Raw genomic sequence first — 18,678 nt, 5'->3', positions numbered from 1 at the left:
ATAATATCACATTCAAATACAAACATCTGAAATGTAAAAATGCACAAATGAACCTATCCATCGCGACAGGAATAAAGCGGCTTTTGTCCTTGATGACTGACAGACAGGTAAACAGTCCTGTTCTGTTGCAATTGCAGCCACCCAGGGACTTTGTACACACGCCTACACATACACACACGCACATACAAGTGCACGCAAACAAACACACAGCTACTCCCACTTGGAGAAGAGCATCTTTTACATGTTTCTGCTAAATGAGGACTTCTGGTATGCAAGCCACCTGCTGCGCCGTGTTCTGCCAGATCAACTCATCACCCAAGAGGAAGCGATGCTGAGTGGGATGCACTTGACCTGTGTCCATGTACGCCTCTGGGCTCTGTGTCGCCACAGCGCCGGGTAGAAGGTGGGAGGGAAATACTTCATCTCCAGCGATAAAGTGGAGGAACCTCAATTACAGTTCCAGTTTAGACTACAGTTCTCTTTTGACCAAAAAAGCCCATCTGTATCATATGTGTGAAATCTGCTGTTTGGAAATGAGAGGAAATGGCTCTGTATGATGCACAGGAAGACATATTTTTACCACAGCGCTGCAGTTGTCAAGAGCCAAAATCAGCAGGGAAACTGCAGTCAAATGCTTTAGTCCTCTTTAATGCTGAAGTAAAAATAACTTTGTACAAATGAACGTTTTTATTGACCAATAAACTACATACAGTGATAGAAAGATAACGTTGATGCTTTATAATTTTAGCTCCAAATCTTCACATGCTTGCTGTTACTTTAATTTCCCAAATGCCTTTGTGGTGTCAAAATTATATTTGATCAGGTCATATAGCAGAAGAAACTACTTATAGCTGGTTAATCTAGCAGTTAACATGGTCCGTCTCCCGTCATCTTAATCAGATCTCAGTCACAAGCCCATGTCCTTGACCGATGGCACATATCCTTAAAAATAGGTCTCAAATACCTAGTTCCATTTTTTCAAATGAGTACTAATTCCCCGAAACAACTGGGCACTGTGGCCTTTAACATACATGGCTCAGGAAGAAATACATGTCTTGGGGACTATTTACAGCTGTGGATGAATACCTGTTTGTGCTCATGAGTATTGTGTGCAGCATGGTGTATGTGGGACTGAGTCAAAATGTGTCTTTGTTTAAGGTAATGAAGGAGTATTTTTAATAGACATCAGCAGAGCACAGAGGAATAAGATAACATGCAATACTTTCCAGGATCAGTTCACTGTAAGAAAGGTAGACCCGTTGGCCACTTTATTAGGTTGACCTGTGCAGTCTATTGCAATTTAATTCATCAGCTCAGTTATAAATTGCACATTGTTGGGAATGTGTGAATTCAATGCTATGTTTGTTTCTGAAGTCATAGTTCAAGGTGCTTTTGTACTGGGCTGAATTATATTGAAATGTGTTTAGGATTTTTCTCACATTTACATACATGAGCAGGGCAGAATAGAAACGCTGAATATAATATGTTCCAGTTTTGTGCAGCACCATCACTAACTATGACCTCAAAAAAGAAAAAAGGTAGGAGCCCATTCAAATCCAATTTTTGGTAAAATTTCTGTTTTACTTAAAGGGAGGACACGACATTGAAACGTTTTGATACGTTCTGCATCTATAAAGAGGTTACATCTGCATAAGAATGCAAATAGCTTAGATTATTGTCCTGGATCAGTCACTGTGATATGACTGCTGCAATAGGAACATTAACACACTGCTTTACTCCTTTACAATAAAGACACAGTGAACGATTACATTACCTGATATGGGAAAGTTAAAAAAAAAAAGCTTTTAGGGTCATAAGAAAACACACAGTACTCTGCCATGTTTGAATAATGCACATTGTTGAATAAACGTTAAAAACAAAGTGGTCCAGGTTGAACAGTCCACTTAGTGGAGGGCTCTTGAGAGTTTTCAACAAAGGCAGTCGGGGGTGGCAGCCCTCAGGTGGACTATCGCTGAAGCTCCTCGCATGAGTTACAAACAAGCCCAGTGTGTATTCAGTGTAACAGTGGAAGTCTGTCAGATCTGAAGCTTTCATAGTTTCTCCAAGCAAAGAAATCAGAGATAAAGTGTTAACTATGATGGTAAAAACAAAAAAAAAATCACAATCAACATTACGAAGCAGAGATTAAGTAAAAAATAACTGAAAAATAAACATGAAATTCTTGCATTCAAGTGATTCTTCCAAAGTCTACTGTATATTTTGAGTATTAAACTTTTGCCCTCTGTGGGTTTTGAAAAGTGCCTGTGAAACATTAATATTCTTGTCTTTCATGGAGACGATTGTGGTCTGCTTGAACTTTAGAAACATTAGAAAACAAGTATCAAGCTTCATGGTCCTCACAGTGTGTGGAGTTACACGAGCAAAAGCTTCAGCATCATTGTGTTGCTACCAGAGGTGGGAGTGAAGTCACACATGTCTCAGGCAAGTCTTAAGTTACTGTGCTGAGAACCAAGCAAGTCAAGTCATTGCTCCGGTCAAGCAAGCCGCAAGTCAAGTGATAACAAATTCTAATCTCCTGATCTCTCCCAGTTTCCACATTTAAATAAGCTTAACGGCAGTGGTCATGAAAAAAAAGAGGAGTTTTATTTTCAACATCAACAAAAACTGACGAGAGAATTGCAGAGAGTTGGGGGTAAGATTCATCATGTCGACGACTGCTAGTTACCTCTCATATAAAGCAACAAACAAAACAAACCGTGTTAAGGGTGGTGCAGTGTAACAGTACTTTAGGTACATGCTAAGTACAGGTACAAGTACAGTACGTGGTGTACTCAAGAAGCATTTTTTTGTTATATTTGTTAAAATTCTCTGACAGCAATCATTATTAAAATGCTATGGCAAAAAAAAAAAAAAAATCCCGTATGGCTGTAATAACCCTTCCAATCATTCCATTCAGCCCGGATGAAATGATTTTACTCAAGTCAGGGTTTGAAGGCAGGACTTGTAGTATTTTCACAGTGTGGGATTGCTACTTTTATTTATAGTATTTCTAAAACCAAATCACAGAAACCAAAACTGAAACAAAAAGTGAAACAAAGAGCGAGGATACACAAGAACAGCTTTCACAGAAATGTTTTAGCAGCCAACATGCCCCCTTATTAAATATCAGTTACTGATTGGATGCTGCGGCTGATTGGACTGATGTGATGCATCACAGCATCACTGGAGTTTCATCCCAGAGTGGAGACAAATAACAGATTAAACTCAACTGTATCATTCCCAAGTTTTCTATTTCATCTGTTTTCTGATTCACCGTCGAGTTACAAAACTGCTAATTGCAGGTCAGAACAACAAAATACCACAAACAACTTTCTCCACTGATGAGAAAGATTTTTGTTTTCATGTTCTGTTATTTCCTCCATTAACTTTTATTATGGATGCAGTTAAAGTCAGAGAGGGTAGGAGGGTCTGTCAGTCAGGAAGAAACACTTCTTATATCATTTATCATCATTTCCATTTAGTCACATGAGGCTAATGAGCATCTGGGATATGGGTGACATAATGTCAATTTCCCTGCAATATGTATCCTAATAAATGATTTCAAGTTCAAAAGACACCACACTCAAAGTCTGGTGTTAGTAAATAATGAATTCACACTCAGAATATCAATATAAATGATGTAAATCATGAATAAATAATACAAACACATTCTGCCGGTAGAAATGGTTCCTGTGCCTCTGAGCAGGACACAGTATAAATCCAGAATGCAGGTTGTTATTCATGTGCAGCTGTTTGTTAAACAGGTAACGAGCTGCAGAGAGAAAACACTGCTGCTCTGATAGCTGTGTGCTGTTACCAGTATGAGAACAGTGCACATGTGGAGACACCAATTCATCAAACATCTCCACAACTGTTAAAGCTGACTGACAGATGATCCAGCTGTGATCAGCAGCCGCCTCCATCTGAACCGGACGTAGATTTTACGTGACGCTTCAGAGGAAAGGACATTTCATTTCTCTAAAAGCATATTTCCTCCTCTATTCTCTCCTCACATGCTTTTCTGCATCTCTCCATGCGTCATCACTGAGAGGGACTAAGACACAAGGAAGACATTCAAGTGAGGGTAATGGCGATACAATTTAAGAGACCTGAGATGTCCTCCATGATCCATTATGAGCATACGCTGACATGAGATCTCAAGAGGAAAGGATTTCTTCACAGATGTAACAATCCTGGCGGCAAAGTGATTGTAACAGAGCAGGCACACAACTAACTGGTTTATTAAGAGCCAGCAGAGAAAGTGGACCATTGGCATGTCACAAGAAAACTAAAGTTATACCTTTAACCACTTAGTCATAACCATACGGCTGTGTTAGCTAGTAACATGCCTCCACAGTTTGACTGGTTATATGGCCCCAAAACAGTCACAAGATTGTCTTGTACATTAAAGATATGTTTTCTCGATAAAATGCATAATTGCTTCAAAGCCAAGTCTAATGTACCTTAAAAATTAACATAGCTAACATTTAGCCAGCCAGTAAGTTTGCTAAAAAGACATATTCACGTAGCTTTCTGTGGGTTTTTTGGTGACGGATGAAGTTGGATGTTGTGGTGGTCACTGAGTTTTGAGCTGTTCTCTTCTTACTACCATCATCTGCAACATAATCACTGAATCCAAATTTTATTATTTTGGACTAGCCCCCTCCATGATTGTTGCCTCATGTGTCAGCCTCTGCTTGTCTACTGCGGCTTGGTAGGTTGGAGGGCTTGCGTGCATTGCACTCGAAATCACCCAATCATGTATTAAAAACCAAATATAACTTCTCAATATCTAGAAAAATGCAGATTTTTCATAAAAGAAGTCAAGACCTTTTCAGTCATCAAGTCTTGTGACTTGATTCCCCACCTCTGGTTGCTGTCTGCAGACACCCAACAGGAAATGCTAACAGCAAAGTTGTTTTGGCCAGCATTTCTTTGTGTTTGTTGCCATTCAAAACATAAATACGTTGTTAGATTCCAAGCTTCATTAGGGACAAGGATTAAAACAATTTAATGACAGCAGGGCAATTTATTTGCTTTCTGGTTGGAAATTTTAAAGGTATAATATAATATAACTTTTCTGCATTTAAATATCTAAAAATATTTTTGCTGAGTTGTGTACTTACATTATGCCAAATGTTTCCAATAATGTTCAAACCCAGAGAAGTCATATTATTGACGATAAAGGTGTGTTTCATTTGGTCGCCTGTCAATGGCACCATAGCCCCTTTACCACCTCTAGTTGCTATAACTCCCAGGTAAACATGGGGAACACCGCATGATATGTGTGAGCATGGAAGCTGGCGAACGAGCTGGCTAGCCACCTTATTGTTTACTGTTGTTTGTATTGCTCAATCGTGATGGAGTATGATTATTCTTTGTCATCAGCAATGGCAGTTTTTTAACATTAAAGACAGCTTCTCCCATGATGCCATGCTACTTCACATTTGAAAAGCTCAGCAGCAATGACTCTTTCCAGAAATCATGACCGGGCCACTCAAAATAATCCGCAAACCTTGCTGTGAGCAGTTTCATGTAGGAACTATTTTCAAATTAATTTTGAATTGTGCATCTACTCGGGGATTTTATTTTGTTTTCCAGGCAGCTCTCGCTTTCTTCTTGCCTCTGTGTACATTTATTTGATGTGCAGTCATACAGCTTCAACATAAGTGCAAATTTACCAATCAAGTTTAAACATTTTCAGCTCGTGCTGATACCTCTTGCATTGACTTTATTAGCCACACGCTGCCTCTCATGTCTCCCTTTAATTTAGTGTGTACACACTTTTAGAATGAGTTGAAGTTGAACAGAGAACTGACTTTGTACTGTAGTCAATACAACAAGATGAATACGATGCAACAGTTGAGTCTTTTTCATTATTAAAGCAGATATTATCTGTGCCCACAACTGCGGCTTAAACAAGTCAAAACGGCCTCTTTCACTAATCTCCCTTTGCTTCCCGTCTTTATCTTTAGCTAATCTTGAATTACATCTCAGTGACATTTGTGTTTTTCAAGATATCTGAGAGATGTTTGAGATGTGTATCGTACGTAGCGCCTTGAAGGCTGGCTTCCATTCCTTTTTTTTTTTTATAACAGATGCTATCTGAATGCTGAGTGTGACGATGTGAGGAACAAGGCTATTTTAGGGACGGCAAATTCAGCCTGCATCATTTGCCAAATTGCGTGATTTAGCTGGAGAATGGCCTCGTATCCGTCTTCTTATTCTAATTGTCCTATCTTGAACACTCAGTCTGGATGAACTATGTGTTGTATCCTCGCTCATTCTTTCTTAATGTGCTTCTTCTGTACTTTCTCTGTCTTTATCCCTCATGTACTTTTTGTATCATGCTTGATCTTTATATGTTTCAGTCTCTTACACATGTTTTCTGTCTTTATATAAGTGACTTTAATCTCTTCTCCCGTATGGATCTCTCATTATTGTGTCTGTTCTTTATTTCCTCCTCATTAAGCAGCCCTACAGAGCATCTCACACAACATGTCAAGTAGGATATTGCTTATGTATCATATTTTCCATGACATGTATCTTAGAGGCACTAATATCCAGGTCAGATGTTTGTACCACCATGAATATTGCATTGACCTTGATAACAGCGATTTCAGGGACATCTCTCAGCTCAGAGAGTCACTCTTGCAAAAGAAAATACTCTTTTTAATTCCTGCTGAGACACAATATAACTGGAAGGGGGCTCAGTTTTCTTTGTTCTCCATAGAGGAAGACAAAATGGCAGAGTAAGCATGTGTGAGAGCCTGCGTGAGGAAGTTATGAAAATGCAACACAACACACACACAAACATCCAACACACAAATAGGGCAACCTGATGAAAGAAAGAAACCCCCCCCCCCGCAATCTGCTGTCTTAATCAGGTAAAGGTGAAAATGAGCTATAATTAGAGAGTAACATGTCATGTCGCTGTCTCTTGTACTGCATATTTGTTATGCAAAACTCACATACACATTTTACTAAACATAATGTTATGTGAGGATAGTAAACATAGAGGTGTCCTGACACAGGCAAAGACACGTTTTTTCCGGTCTGTTTCACCACTTAGAGTGAACTGCATAGCATGAAACAGATGTAAACGCTGGTTAAACAAGACTGTCCTTCCACGAAGAATGACAGCGTCAGTTGTTTCGGCAAGTGCCCCAAAACAACAGGCGTTTACTTTCAAGTGACAAAGCCTGTGATGGGAGCAGTCACTTACTATAGAGCAGGGCTTCTCAACATTTTATTCAAAGGTCTGTGTCTGATTTTTATTCAAGGTCAGAGGTCCACAACAATTAGCTAGAATAAAATAACATTTAATCAATTAATTAGCATCACATCTCATGTGATAGGGGAAGCATGAATCCGAAGCAGACGAGGCTCAGACAGTTTGTTCATGTTTATTTCTGACTCAGACTTATTCTTACAACTGCATTTCCACTAGTTATTGTGTACGAGAGGAAAGGAGACACATTCAGTGTCTGGGATTTAGGAGCTGATAGCAAATTCTCTGGTGTTCACATTAATGTGTGAACTCAGCAGCAACAACACACGACACACTTGACCACGATGTCAATGATAGGGGAATAAACCACATTAAAACCGTATTCATCTGAGGACAGGATCGCTGTGAGTGATCTCCAGCTACACAGAATATTCAACCTCACTAACACTTTATTGATCTATAGCACATTTATTTCAAAATAGAAAATGTTTTATAGTCTATTCATAACATGAGTTTTGGCAGGGGTCCTCAACTGCATTTGTCCAAGGGCCAGAATTCGGCTGTGGGTCCCGGACTTCAAAGAAAAAAAGAAAAAAAAAAAAAAAGACTATTATTGTTGAATGATTTAATAATTTCACTTTATAACAGAATGAATGTCATTTTTTGTCTATATCAGCGTTAACAGACTCCTAAAAACCGTGGAAAATCCATAATGATAACTAGATACTGAACTAGAAATGACCTCAGTGCCAAATACAAAACCCACAGTTCAACTACAAATGAATGAGACTAGAAACTCCTCTTCAGGATTCCAGGGATCAAATAAAAATACTCAGTTTGAGACTCAATGCAGCCGTTTGCCAACATAAATAAACCTGACACCTCTTGCATCTCATGGACAAGCTTTGTAAGTCTCTATCTGTAGTCTCTATCTGAGTTCATTCATATTCTGTGAGCTGTTCGGGAATGTGGCAGGCTGGATATAACCTGCAAGATGATGTTGGCTTGCTCTAGATTGGCTTGCTGTTCGGTCCAGATGTGGACAGAGATCCAGACTTTGAGAAGGCCTGCTGTAGTATGATGCAGTCCACTTAAGGTGTAGGTCGGGGTGGATGGCATGACATTTGGAAACTGTTTCCTGTTTCCAACAGTCAGGTTGTTATTTTTAAAGGATGGCCCCAGTTGCTCCCTAAGCTTAAGCACAAGCTTTGGTTTTGTTACCATGAAGATGAAGGTCACCTTACCTTTACAAACTCCTTGTTCTAACCCAGTCCACCGTGTTTCTCTAAACCCTACCAAGTCATCAGAAATCAGACCTTGGGCCAGGGTAGTCCTCCAGAACAAGAGTACTTGTTAGTTTCTAGGTTTCTGAGCAAAATATACTGTTACTGCTATGTGAAAATAATTAGTACCTAAGGGCAACAGGACACATACACAATGCAAAGAGAGTGGGAGGAACTGGGTCATAGGCTCACATTGGCCCTGAAGTCAAAAAAACAAATAATGTTTTGTTTCCCCATAGTTTGTTCGCTGTATTAATTCTCAGAAAAATAAAATACATGTATCATTTTGAAAGAAACACACCTCATAATCCAGTGGCTTTCAAACACACTCATGTGACAGTGGTTATTATCAGACCTCACAACCACACACACGACTCCTGAAAGGTATTCCACTTAGTGCGACCTTCCCTTTGTAGCTCTCACTTCGCTGCTGCAAAGTTGAAATCATCTCTCGCAAAACACCTGCGCTCGCTCTCTCCCTCCCGTTCCTCATTCCTCATCCTCCCTTCCACTGTTCTCCACGAGACAGGCGGCACATTGTGGGCAGCTGTGGCTGCAGGTGTGGGAGGGAAGCAAAAGATGGCGAGGGTTTTCTCAGCTGTCAGAGGGCTCTGCCACATCCAGTCCTCTGCCTGCCTTCACATGATCCGCCTGCCACGAGCTCTGTACTTGACTGCCAGGGCCGGAAACAAACATCTGCCTCATTCACTGCTAATGTGGCATAATAAAAAAAAAACAACAACAACCAAAAACATATATTGTAAATAGATCTGTCCTTCCTCTGTTTCCTAGGTTACCGAAACAAGGACGGGCCCTCTCGGCTGCAGTAACTACGACAGCTTGGATTCAGTTAGCTCGGTGTTGGTGCACAGCCCAGAAAATAAGATCCACTTAAAGGGTAAGGTTGGAACACACACACACACACACACACACACACACACACACACACACACACACATACATACATTCTCTCACACATATTCATCTTAAATTCATGTGCAGTCACACATATTCGCACTGAAGGGATCGGATTTTTCACACACACACACTTGAAACACACACTGCCACCACCTCCATCTGCCAAGCCTCTCACCTCCTGTGTGTAGTAGTTGGCCGGGATGACCCTTTACTTTATGCTGCAGTAGTTTATATGTCTCTTCTGCTTGACTGGCTCTCAGTCTCATGGGGAATCTGTTATCTTACCAGACTGTAGATGGACCGTGTCCAGCCACACTGACTCCCACCCTAACCCCTCCAACTACACCTGGAACTCACAGTACACTAGTAAAGCTGAAGCGGTAAAACGTATCACCAAATTATCACCAAATGATGGGGGTGAGCGGTGGAATAAGAAACCTGTCTTTCAAACTTGGCCATGCAACAAAATGAAGTCTGGGTAATGTTCTTGGCTTAATAACCTTCTTAACTTTGCAACTAATTGTGCAATTCAGTTTAATGTGCAGTGTAATGTTTTGCAGCAGTACTTACTGTACTGCTTATCTGCATTTACTTTGTTGCAAACAAGCCAGTGTCACAATGTCAGCCTTTAGTTAAATGAACTGTTAAGAGTCTACCAACTCATTTCTTGTGCAGGTTGGCAGATGCTAACTTTTTTTTTACTGTTGTATGTCCAGCAAAACACATGTAGGACACAGCAGGACACATGTTCAAAAGGCAAGTGATTGAATGAAACTCAGATAATTTTATGTCATGTAAAAACAAAAAAAGAGCTTAAAAGGCTTGGAGCGCTCGTGTCATGGCGGTAAACTGGCAGTAAAGGCGAGTGACACTGCAGTGGTTTGTGTGCTTCTATTGATGCTGGTCCACATCTCTGAAGATAGTGATCCTGATGTTGTGTGTTATGAACATTTCCACCGACTGGATAGTTTCTGAAATAAACTGGCAGTCGACTAGTCATAGCAGAATATAATTTACTACATGGTATGATCAATTAAAACTAAAAAAAATCTGGATAAAGGTATAAAGACAATACAGATATCAGATAACTATTTTCCTGAGTCCTGATAGAGATATTACACAAGGAACCAGTGTTTTCCACCAGCATTCAGTGTTCTGTTCAGCACATCTGCTGTATTCATGATAGAGAATTAGTTGTTGTTTTGTATGCAAACAGAAATGGACTTAGCTAAAAGATCCACCTAAGGAGACTAAAGAGACACATTTCCTCATTTTCAAGATGACAGAACAAGTGTTTCTGCTTCGATGACCTCAGGTTATATGACTTGTTCGTGGGCTATGTAGCTTTCATGATCTGCTCATGCTAACTACCTTAATCCCATTTTTCCTGTAGAGGAACCAGAAAAAATAGAACTCTTTACTTCAGGCAAAGCTCTGTGGCCTGTATGCAGATGTTAATAATTCAGTCGCACATACTACTTCTACCACCGAAGTGATGATCACAACATTCTTGACGATTTTATTTTGGTACATAAGCACATACTGTAACCCATCAGGCTTGTGGGCAGAGTTTCTAATGCACAATAAGATTAAAAGAGCATGAAGAGAAGAGAATATCAAAATACCATTATCCTCCCCGACCACCCAGCCTTGTCCTTTCCTTTAGGAGCTATCATACAGGGAATAAACACTTGTGCTGATCTGTAACCTCTTTCAAAAAGGAGACAAAAGGGGACCAAACTTTCTCGACTTTTAAGGTTGTCCTTGAGACTGTACCTAATCTCAGGTGTAAGTTATCACACGTTTCAGTGAGCCACTGCCTCACACTGGGTACTTCAGACATCTCCAAAGCTGAAGTATAATTTGCTTTTCTATTCTAAGGGCAAAGGCAGCACTGTTGTTGGAATGCATTCAGGGTGCCCTGTGCTTCTGGAATGATGAGTGTTATCAGCATGAGGTCAGGCTGCAGCATGGCATCTAACAAAGTAAAAAAAAAAACAAAAAAAACAAAACAGCTTGCTTTCAGAGCAGTAACTATGCAAAACCTTAAATTTGATTGGGCAGTGTGAGCTTTTAATGTATCTTACACATTCATTACACGTATCTTGTCTAGTTAATATGCCCAGAATATACTTTATATTGACATGTATATTGTGCTATGTGACAGGTGTCACTCATAGGGACCAACCCAGCGAGAATATATATCACTCCACTCCCCCCTGGCTCTGCAGAGCATTTTAGCATCTCTCAGCTCTTTGTCTTGGTTTAACGGACCACAGTTTCCAGCAAAACTCTAATAAACCCACTCTACATGATCTGCCCACCAAACGACAGACAATGGGTCTCATGCAAGAACATTTTTGTATTTTTAACTTATATCTCTTTTACTTTTTTCTCTTGGGTTTATCAAGTTTTTCCAAGTCAAATTCACCAAACTCTGTTCACTGTCACAAATTGCTTGTTTCAGCTACCTGCTGTAGAGACACTGGGATGAAAAAATTGGTCAGTGCCCCAACTTGTCTTAAATTGCTCATATGGCCAAAAATGAACCTGTTCTTATGAGTGGGTCCTCCAAAGAAACCCAATAGCAATTAGATGGTGGACTTAGTGGACCAATTTGCAACTAAAAAGCCATACATTTCCCTCAGGAATTGGTGGAGACGAAACTAGAGATGAAAGGAGAACACTATTTGACTTGATTGAAAATGAGTGTTTATGTTCTTCTGGGTTTGCTAGATGTGAAAATAGGTAAGGAATTGTTAACACTTTCACCATGTCAACAGGTGATAATGTATACATTTTTGTTTACGGCTCTCTCTGCTTCCCCCAGGTGGCCTAAGGAATCAATAAATTCTTCTTTAACGTTCGGAAAAAACATTCTTTATTGTGAATCATCGTGACCAACCAGCAGCTCTCATCAGACACTGATTCTTCCACTTTTAAGTCCTGATTGGTGCATGGAAATACCTCGGAAAAAGCACAAACACAGGCATTGCTTATGTAAAATAACCATGTAGAGCCCCATCGCTTAAATTAAGAAGCTGGTTACAGAAATTGATTTTAAGGGCCTTCAAGTTTCAAAGGGATTTATAAATAATCAATACTGGTATGTTTAGTCCAAGAAAATGAGTTTAGACATCTCATTTGTCAGGTCCAGTCCAAGAGAAGTTGTATTAGTGGGTTCATTAAGATGTTGCTTAACTGTGTCTTTACTGAAATTGAATTTCCTAAAAGCACTTCCATATATTGTCTTTTGAGACAGTGGATAGTCAATAGCGGAGCTCCCCTCTTCCCTAACAATAGTGGCTATCAGATAGTGGTGTCAGGAGCAAAAGAGCTCTTCGCTTAATTTTCCACCTACTTAGTAATGCTGCAATATATGATATATTTGCTGTATGTTGATTTTGTAATGGAATTGGAGAAAAAGCAACCACAGCAACGTGCAAGGGTAAACTCTTCTTCTAATTCCAACCAATTAGACCGATGGGCTCCATTTAAGTGCAATTTCAGCACTTTCATCCTGGCAGCCCTTTCAACAAAACTTAGGTCATTCAAGTTGTTTCTCCCTTTTGTAGCACTGAATAAAGTCTGCATTTAGGTGCCTCGTGTCAACAAATGATTACCCACTGTACAGGAGAAACTGGGATATTTTGAAACAGGTGAAAGGATATTTTCTAGCTGTAACTGTTGAATGTTTGCCTCCATTAGTGCTTCCCGGTAATCCGACACTCATCTGATTCCTCTCCATTGTAACAGGATTTGTGTTCAAGCCGATGCACCACTGAAACATCATGAAAGAAAAAAATATATATATCAGAGTCAAAGGACAGAGAAGTGTTGTATCATTTTGCGGTGATACTGTAAAAACTCTAAAGCTCCACGTTGTACGTTCTGTAGGCAAGTAGAAAAAAATCTGTTTGTATTTTCTATTCCCCAAAGCCTTCAACGCTCTGCTGTTTCTGCTTTTTATGATCTCTGGCTCTGATTGTCTGCCTCTGTGTGTTGTGTACCTTTAAGCTTTGCCTGGGTGTTTGGATATGTGTGCATATGTGCCTGTGTGAAATGAAGACCGCTGGTTTGGCGCCAACAGTGACTACCCCTCTCTCATCGTTAATGGTTGTCAAAAACAGCCTTGACTTGGAGCAATGCTTTGAAGTGGAGCAGTGAAATCCTTATTATCTTTATTGAATGTCTTTTCAATGCTTTTAGCCTTCAAAATTAAACCTATGTGTGTCTATTGGATGTGTGTGCGTGCGTGTGTGTGTGTGTGTGTGCGTGTGTGTGTGTGTGTGTGTGTGTGTGAGAGAGAGAGAGAGAGAGAGAGAGAGAGAGAGAGAGGGTGGGTGGTGTGGTTCAGTATGAGTGCATCTACAACACATGAAGAGTCCAGGAACAGTAAGTCCAGGCACCAGTGCATCAATGGGTTAAGCAGGATTTAGGTTGCATGATGTTCACTCACAAGACCAAAGACAGCAATCCTCCTCTCACCACAGTGTCCCATGTGGACAAAGTTTTATAGAGGACACCCTAACTCCCCCTGAAGGCAAGTGCAGGACTGGTGCTCGTAGAAATACAAACTCAGAGAATACAATATCTGTGCCCTACATATGATTTGTCACTGATCTCAGACAAACAGACAGAGGGAACTGCAGTGACGTTGTTCTCTGCCAGTGGGAATGAAAAATAAGTACCCAAGTCCCTAAAAGCATCCTTTAAAGGGCCTCAGCCAGCCCCAAACCAAGAACCCTGCAAGGAATTAACTTGTCTGCCTTTCCAGAATGACTGTAATTGAATTATTGCCACCACTTTAAAACATTTTATTATACAGAAATACTTGCACTTAGTTTGGTCTTATTTTTATAGGTTAGGTCAACTCAATTGTAAATAATTACAGCAGAATAAACAATATTATTCTTATGAACAAGAATATTAATCTCTCTCCTGGAGAATCATGCATCGCTGTGGTTCATTCTTTTCATTATATATCTCCCAGGTGGGGCGAGAAGGGGATTTTTTATTTTTTTTTATAATATTATATTTTAAAAATGTATCCAAAAATACAAAAATATAAATATGAAATAATATAAAATATATATTTTACTGCTGCTTCATTTTGGGATCTTGGTTCTGCTCGGGGACAGGGGTGCACGCAGTGGTGACGTAGTGTTGGCAGATTCTTTTGATTGTATTTTCACTGAAATTGACATTTCTACATCACTGGTGTAACACTTCTTTCCGCTACTCTTATGCATACATGCTGGACACACAGCCTGCCCTGCAGTCCCTGTCCCCCTCCCACATTCCCTCAGACACACCTGGTGGGGATCTGCACTCTACTGAGTGCACGCTTCTGGTTAAACCTGTAACGAGCTCAGCTGCTGCTGACTTGCTCAAAACAGCAAAGCTGAAAACAAATCTTACTACTTACTTTCCTTTGTTTTACTCAACATTAATGATGCATTGTTTTTAAGATAATGTCCATCCTCTCTGTCTCACCTGTCTGCCCTCAGAGGCAGCACCCTCTCTGAGCAGATAGAAATAAGCACAGTGTGCTGACCTCCAGTGGGTTATTTGCTGCTCTGTGAGCTTAAAAATAAAGAAAATAAGAAAACACTGCAATGACAGGAGAATATCTCCCCAGTACCATGAAAACCTTCAGTGCCAGTTAATCACTTAGATCTTCAAATGTGGTGACATCACTATAAAGAAGTTCATCTGCAGGTCAGACAGATTACAGATTTGGCTGGCCAAACTTATTTGGAAGACAAAATGAAAGTGGTCGGTAAAATTACAACTCAAACTTTTGGAAATATCCATCACCGTTTAAAGGCTGACTTCCTGGTTCTTTTTGGACAGTTTTCTTTTGCAAGGACAGATTGTTACGTACATTTTAGGTGCTCTATTTTTTGGTGTTGCCTTGAAAGTAAGTGGCTTTAATATTCCGGAACCATATTTTTGATATTGATGATGGGCATAGATCAGGAAGTGTTATGGTGTAGGAAACGAGTGATGAGTGAGACTTACTTCATTGGCCCCTTGCAGTTCTTGTAAAGAGAGAGAAGGAGGCAAGAGAGCAGGAAAGCATTGTTGAGGGGAAGTTGTTAAAAACTGAGACAAAGAGGAAAGAAAGTGTTTGACACACCTTTTTGTAGAAAACACAGGAAATTGGATGAGACAAGGCACTGCCTTTGTTCTTGAACTGAAGTTATAATAACTTTGTTTATGACTTTGTTTTCAGGATAAAAATGGCAAAAAAAAATATATATATATATAAAAGTAAGACTGAAGTTGCAAGCTAGAATCATTCTTAGTCTCAACATACTTTCAATTCCACTTAAACCCACATTACACCAAAAGAAAGTACATCCCTGAACTGCTTCTACTTCAAAACCAGGCTCAAAGATTGAAACCCACATAGGATTACTCTTGTTTTAACCTCTTATTTTTGCTTTTTTTTTTTTTAATGTTTAACATAGTCTGTAAACCACACAAGGACTGCGACATACAACCCCGACTCCAAAAAAGTTGGGATGGCTCTATGAGTGGATCATAGATGGATGTTCCTCCCAGTGTAGCACACAGTCCAAGTAGTTTCTCAGAGTATTGTCTAGAAAGGATTTTGTGATGCAAGCCTCGCTTTTTTTTTTTTTTTTTTGTCAGAAATGACACCATTGCCTGCTGACAGCTGCTCAGTGGCCTCAGAGGGACTCCAGGAAAACTTCTAACAGATCCTCCCCATTGCACCCAAATGTGCCTTTAGAACTCTGTTGGAATTCCATCAGTAGCGGGAGCGAGGCCTAGAGACACATGCTGTACGACACTTGTGAGCTCCTGCGGGGTGAGAGGTCTATCATCCCCCCCCCCCCCCCCCCCCCCCCGCGGACTCTGGGCAGTCAATGAAACAAATTCTCAGCACACCACCTGTCACTATGCAACGCAGCATCTAAATCATTTGCCAGAATCTTTATTGGTGCCTTCTCTGACAGCACAGACCTGAATGACAGTCTAAAATGTAAAGGTTGTTGAAAGCGAGGCAGAGATAGAGAGAGGCAGAGCGAGGGTGCTAAATGAAACTTCATCCTTTGAAAAAACCCTTCTGACTATGGAGGCATTCGGCCCTTTTAACTTCAATGCCTATAGGATCTAATTCACTCGCCTCCGAGCAGGCCTTACCTATTTCCAGCCTCACTGCCCAGCATTTTGCATACACCCACCATAGAGTCTTTGTGAAAGAACACAAAACTATCACAAGAGAGCACAAAACAGTCCGGGAACCTGCAGCTGAGGAAAATGTGCATTTCATTCGTTGTGACAAGTCTACAGAAAATTTAAGTGACAGTCTGAAGGAAACATCACAAGTAAGAGAGAAAGAAGACAGGCAGCCATAAAGATAAATATAAAGAGAGACAGAGAGAGCGTGTCATACAGCAGCATCCATGCCAGCCCATGTACTGTACTGTGCATTTAAGCTGGGTGGCTGCCAAAGCCTGAGGCCCAGGAGGGAGGGAGCACAGTCCAAGGGTACCTACACCATCTCCTCTACAGCCATGAGTGTATTCCAGTGTAGTGGAACAAGCACTTACTAAAGGAAAGACTTAGAGAGAACAAACACACTCTGGGACACACACTGATAACAGAGGGGTGGTGATCATAGGGGAGGCTTAAGAGCATCAAATTGTCCAAAATGGAAAGTATGGTCTCTGCTGGAGATTGAGACATAGAAAGAGAGGGAACCATGGGTCTGCTATTTCTGGTCTACTGGGGTGATCTAAATCTGTGGCTGGATGGAAGCAAAGCCTCATGGGTAATGACCCTAAAAGCCCCCATCAGAAGGAGACACCCACAGGTTTTTTTTTTTTTTTTTTTACCTTGAAATTCATGGGGACTTTGAAACAGATGCCTGAAAAGAAGAAAAAACAAAAACAAAAACAGACACTTTTATCAGCCAGAATCTTAAATTGTATGGGTCAGTTTAAGACAAGACGGATCATAATCTTCAATGTATTATTATTATTATTATTATTATTATTATTATTATTATTATTATTATTATCAGAAACAGAGCTCTGTTGCTTTAAGAAGTTTGACCACTGCCTCTATACCTATATGGAAGAAAACGTTTTACATTTGCAGCACATGTCACAATGGTTTTAGAAATTTTGCACATTTTCCAGTGATTAATATCACCCGTCATTTCAGATAGCTGCCGGCCTGTCATGTAGTGTGTTCCTGCATATCCCAGTCAACTGATCCCCTCACCCACCGGCACACCTATTCCCTCCCCTGCATGTGCACCAGCCCTGTTTCTCCAGTTAGCTGCCAGGTAGTGTTGCAGCTTTACTTCCTGTTGTTTGTTTTACTTTTCATTGGTGGAAAGGGACAATGCATAAACACAGACATAGGCAGAGACAAATGAAACATAAAGAGATGGAGGAGAAGGTTTATATGCAGCATATACCTGATGTGATGTTGATGAGGTAGATAAAACAGAACCCAGAAAAGAAGGAAGAAAGAGATTATAACAATAATAGCTTTAATAATAATAATAATAATAATATGCAAAAGGTTTTGTTTTTTGCTCAGAGTTGTTCTGCACATCACGCATGTGCTTGTGTACGAGTGTGTGCTGATTTCTAACTGATAGAGAAAAGACAAAAGAGAGACAGAAGCGAATAAAAAAGGTCGGGTCAGGTTAGAACGACCCTGAAGTTGGCGCCTCTGGGCACCACCCATGGCACCACAGGGGTACAAGGGCCCTGGCAGAGGCAGTGTGCTTCGAGCCGTGGCCAGACCCCTAGGGTGGTACTGGCCCGTTGCAGAACACATATGGCTCCTTCCTGAGCCTGGCCCTAAACCCTCAGCAGTGAGCTGGCGTTGTCGGGCCCGAGAGATATTTTCAGAGTGTTTTGAATCAAGTGAACTGTCTCTTTGCTGTCTCGTCACTGGCATAGATGGCGCGATTTAGTGAAACTTAACAAGCAATGACTCTTGGAGGAAATATATTATTTCCAAATAGATAAATCAAGAAGTCAATAAATAAAGAGTAATAATCAGAGGAAAGTAATCACCACAGCAACAACAGACAATTTTGCTAATAAAGGAAGACAGGAGAAATTGAGAAGAGTAAACAAAAAGTGCAGAGAAAATGATTGAAGAACATGAGTGAGCGGAGTTGATCTTAAGCACATGTGTGATGTCTGTTTGACTGCCTGCCTGTTCCTGACCACAGCCTGATCCCACCTTCGC

The 18,678-nt window shown here is 40.4% G+C and overlaps 1 protein-coding gene across 4 annotated transcripts in view; it reads left to right on the top strand.

Moving 5' to 3' along the window:
• brinp2 (bone morphogenetic protein/retinoic acid inducible neural-specific 2) overlaps positions 1–18,678 on the top strand; it is a 252,538-nt gene that overhangs the window by 158,740 nt on the left and 75,120 nt on the right. For all 4 annotated transcript variants that reach the window (XM_076744806.1, XM_076744802.1, XM_076744803.1 and 1 more), the window contains one exon: positions 9,307–9,412. In XM_076744806.1, the coding sequence (XP_076600921.1) occupies positions 9,307–9,412 (106 nt within the window). The remainder of the gene's footprint in view (positions 1–9,306; positions 9,413–18,678) is intronic.

This window comes from Chaetodon auriga, chromosome 12 (assembly GCF_051107435.1).
Source record: "Chaetodon auriga isolate fChaAug3 chromosome 12, fChaAug3.hap1, whole genome shotgun sequence".
NCBI classification, from domain to species: Eukaryota; Metazoa; Chordata; class Actinopteri; order Chaetodontiformes; family Chaetodontidae; genus Chaetodon; species Chaetodon auriga.
The sequence above is the reverse complement of the archived record's forward strand: the minus strand, read 5'-3'. Positions and strand labels throughout refer to the sequence as shown.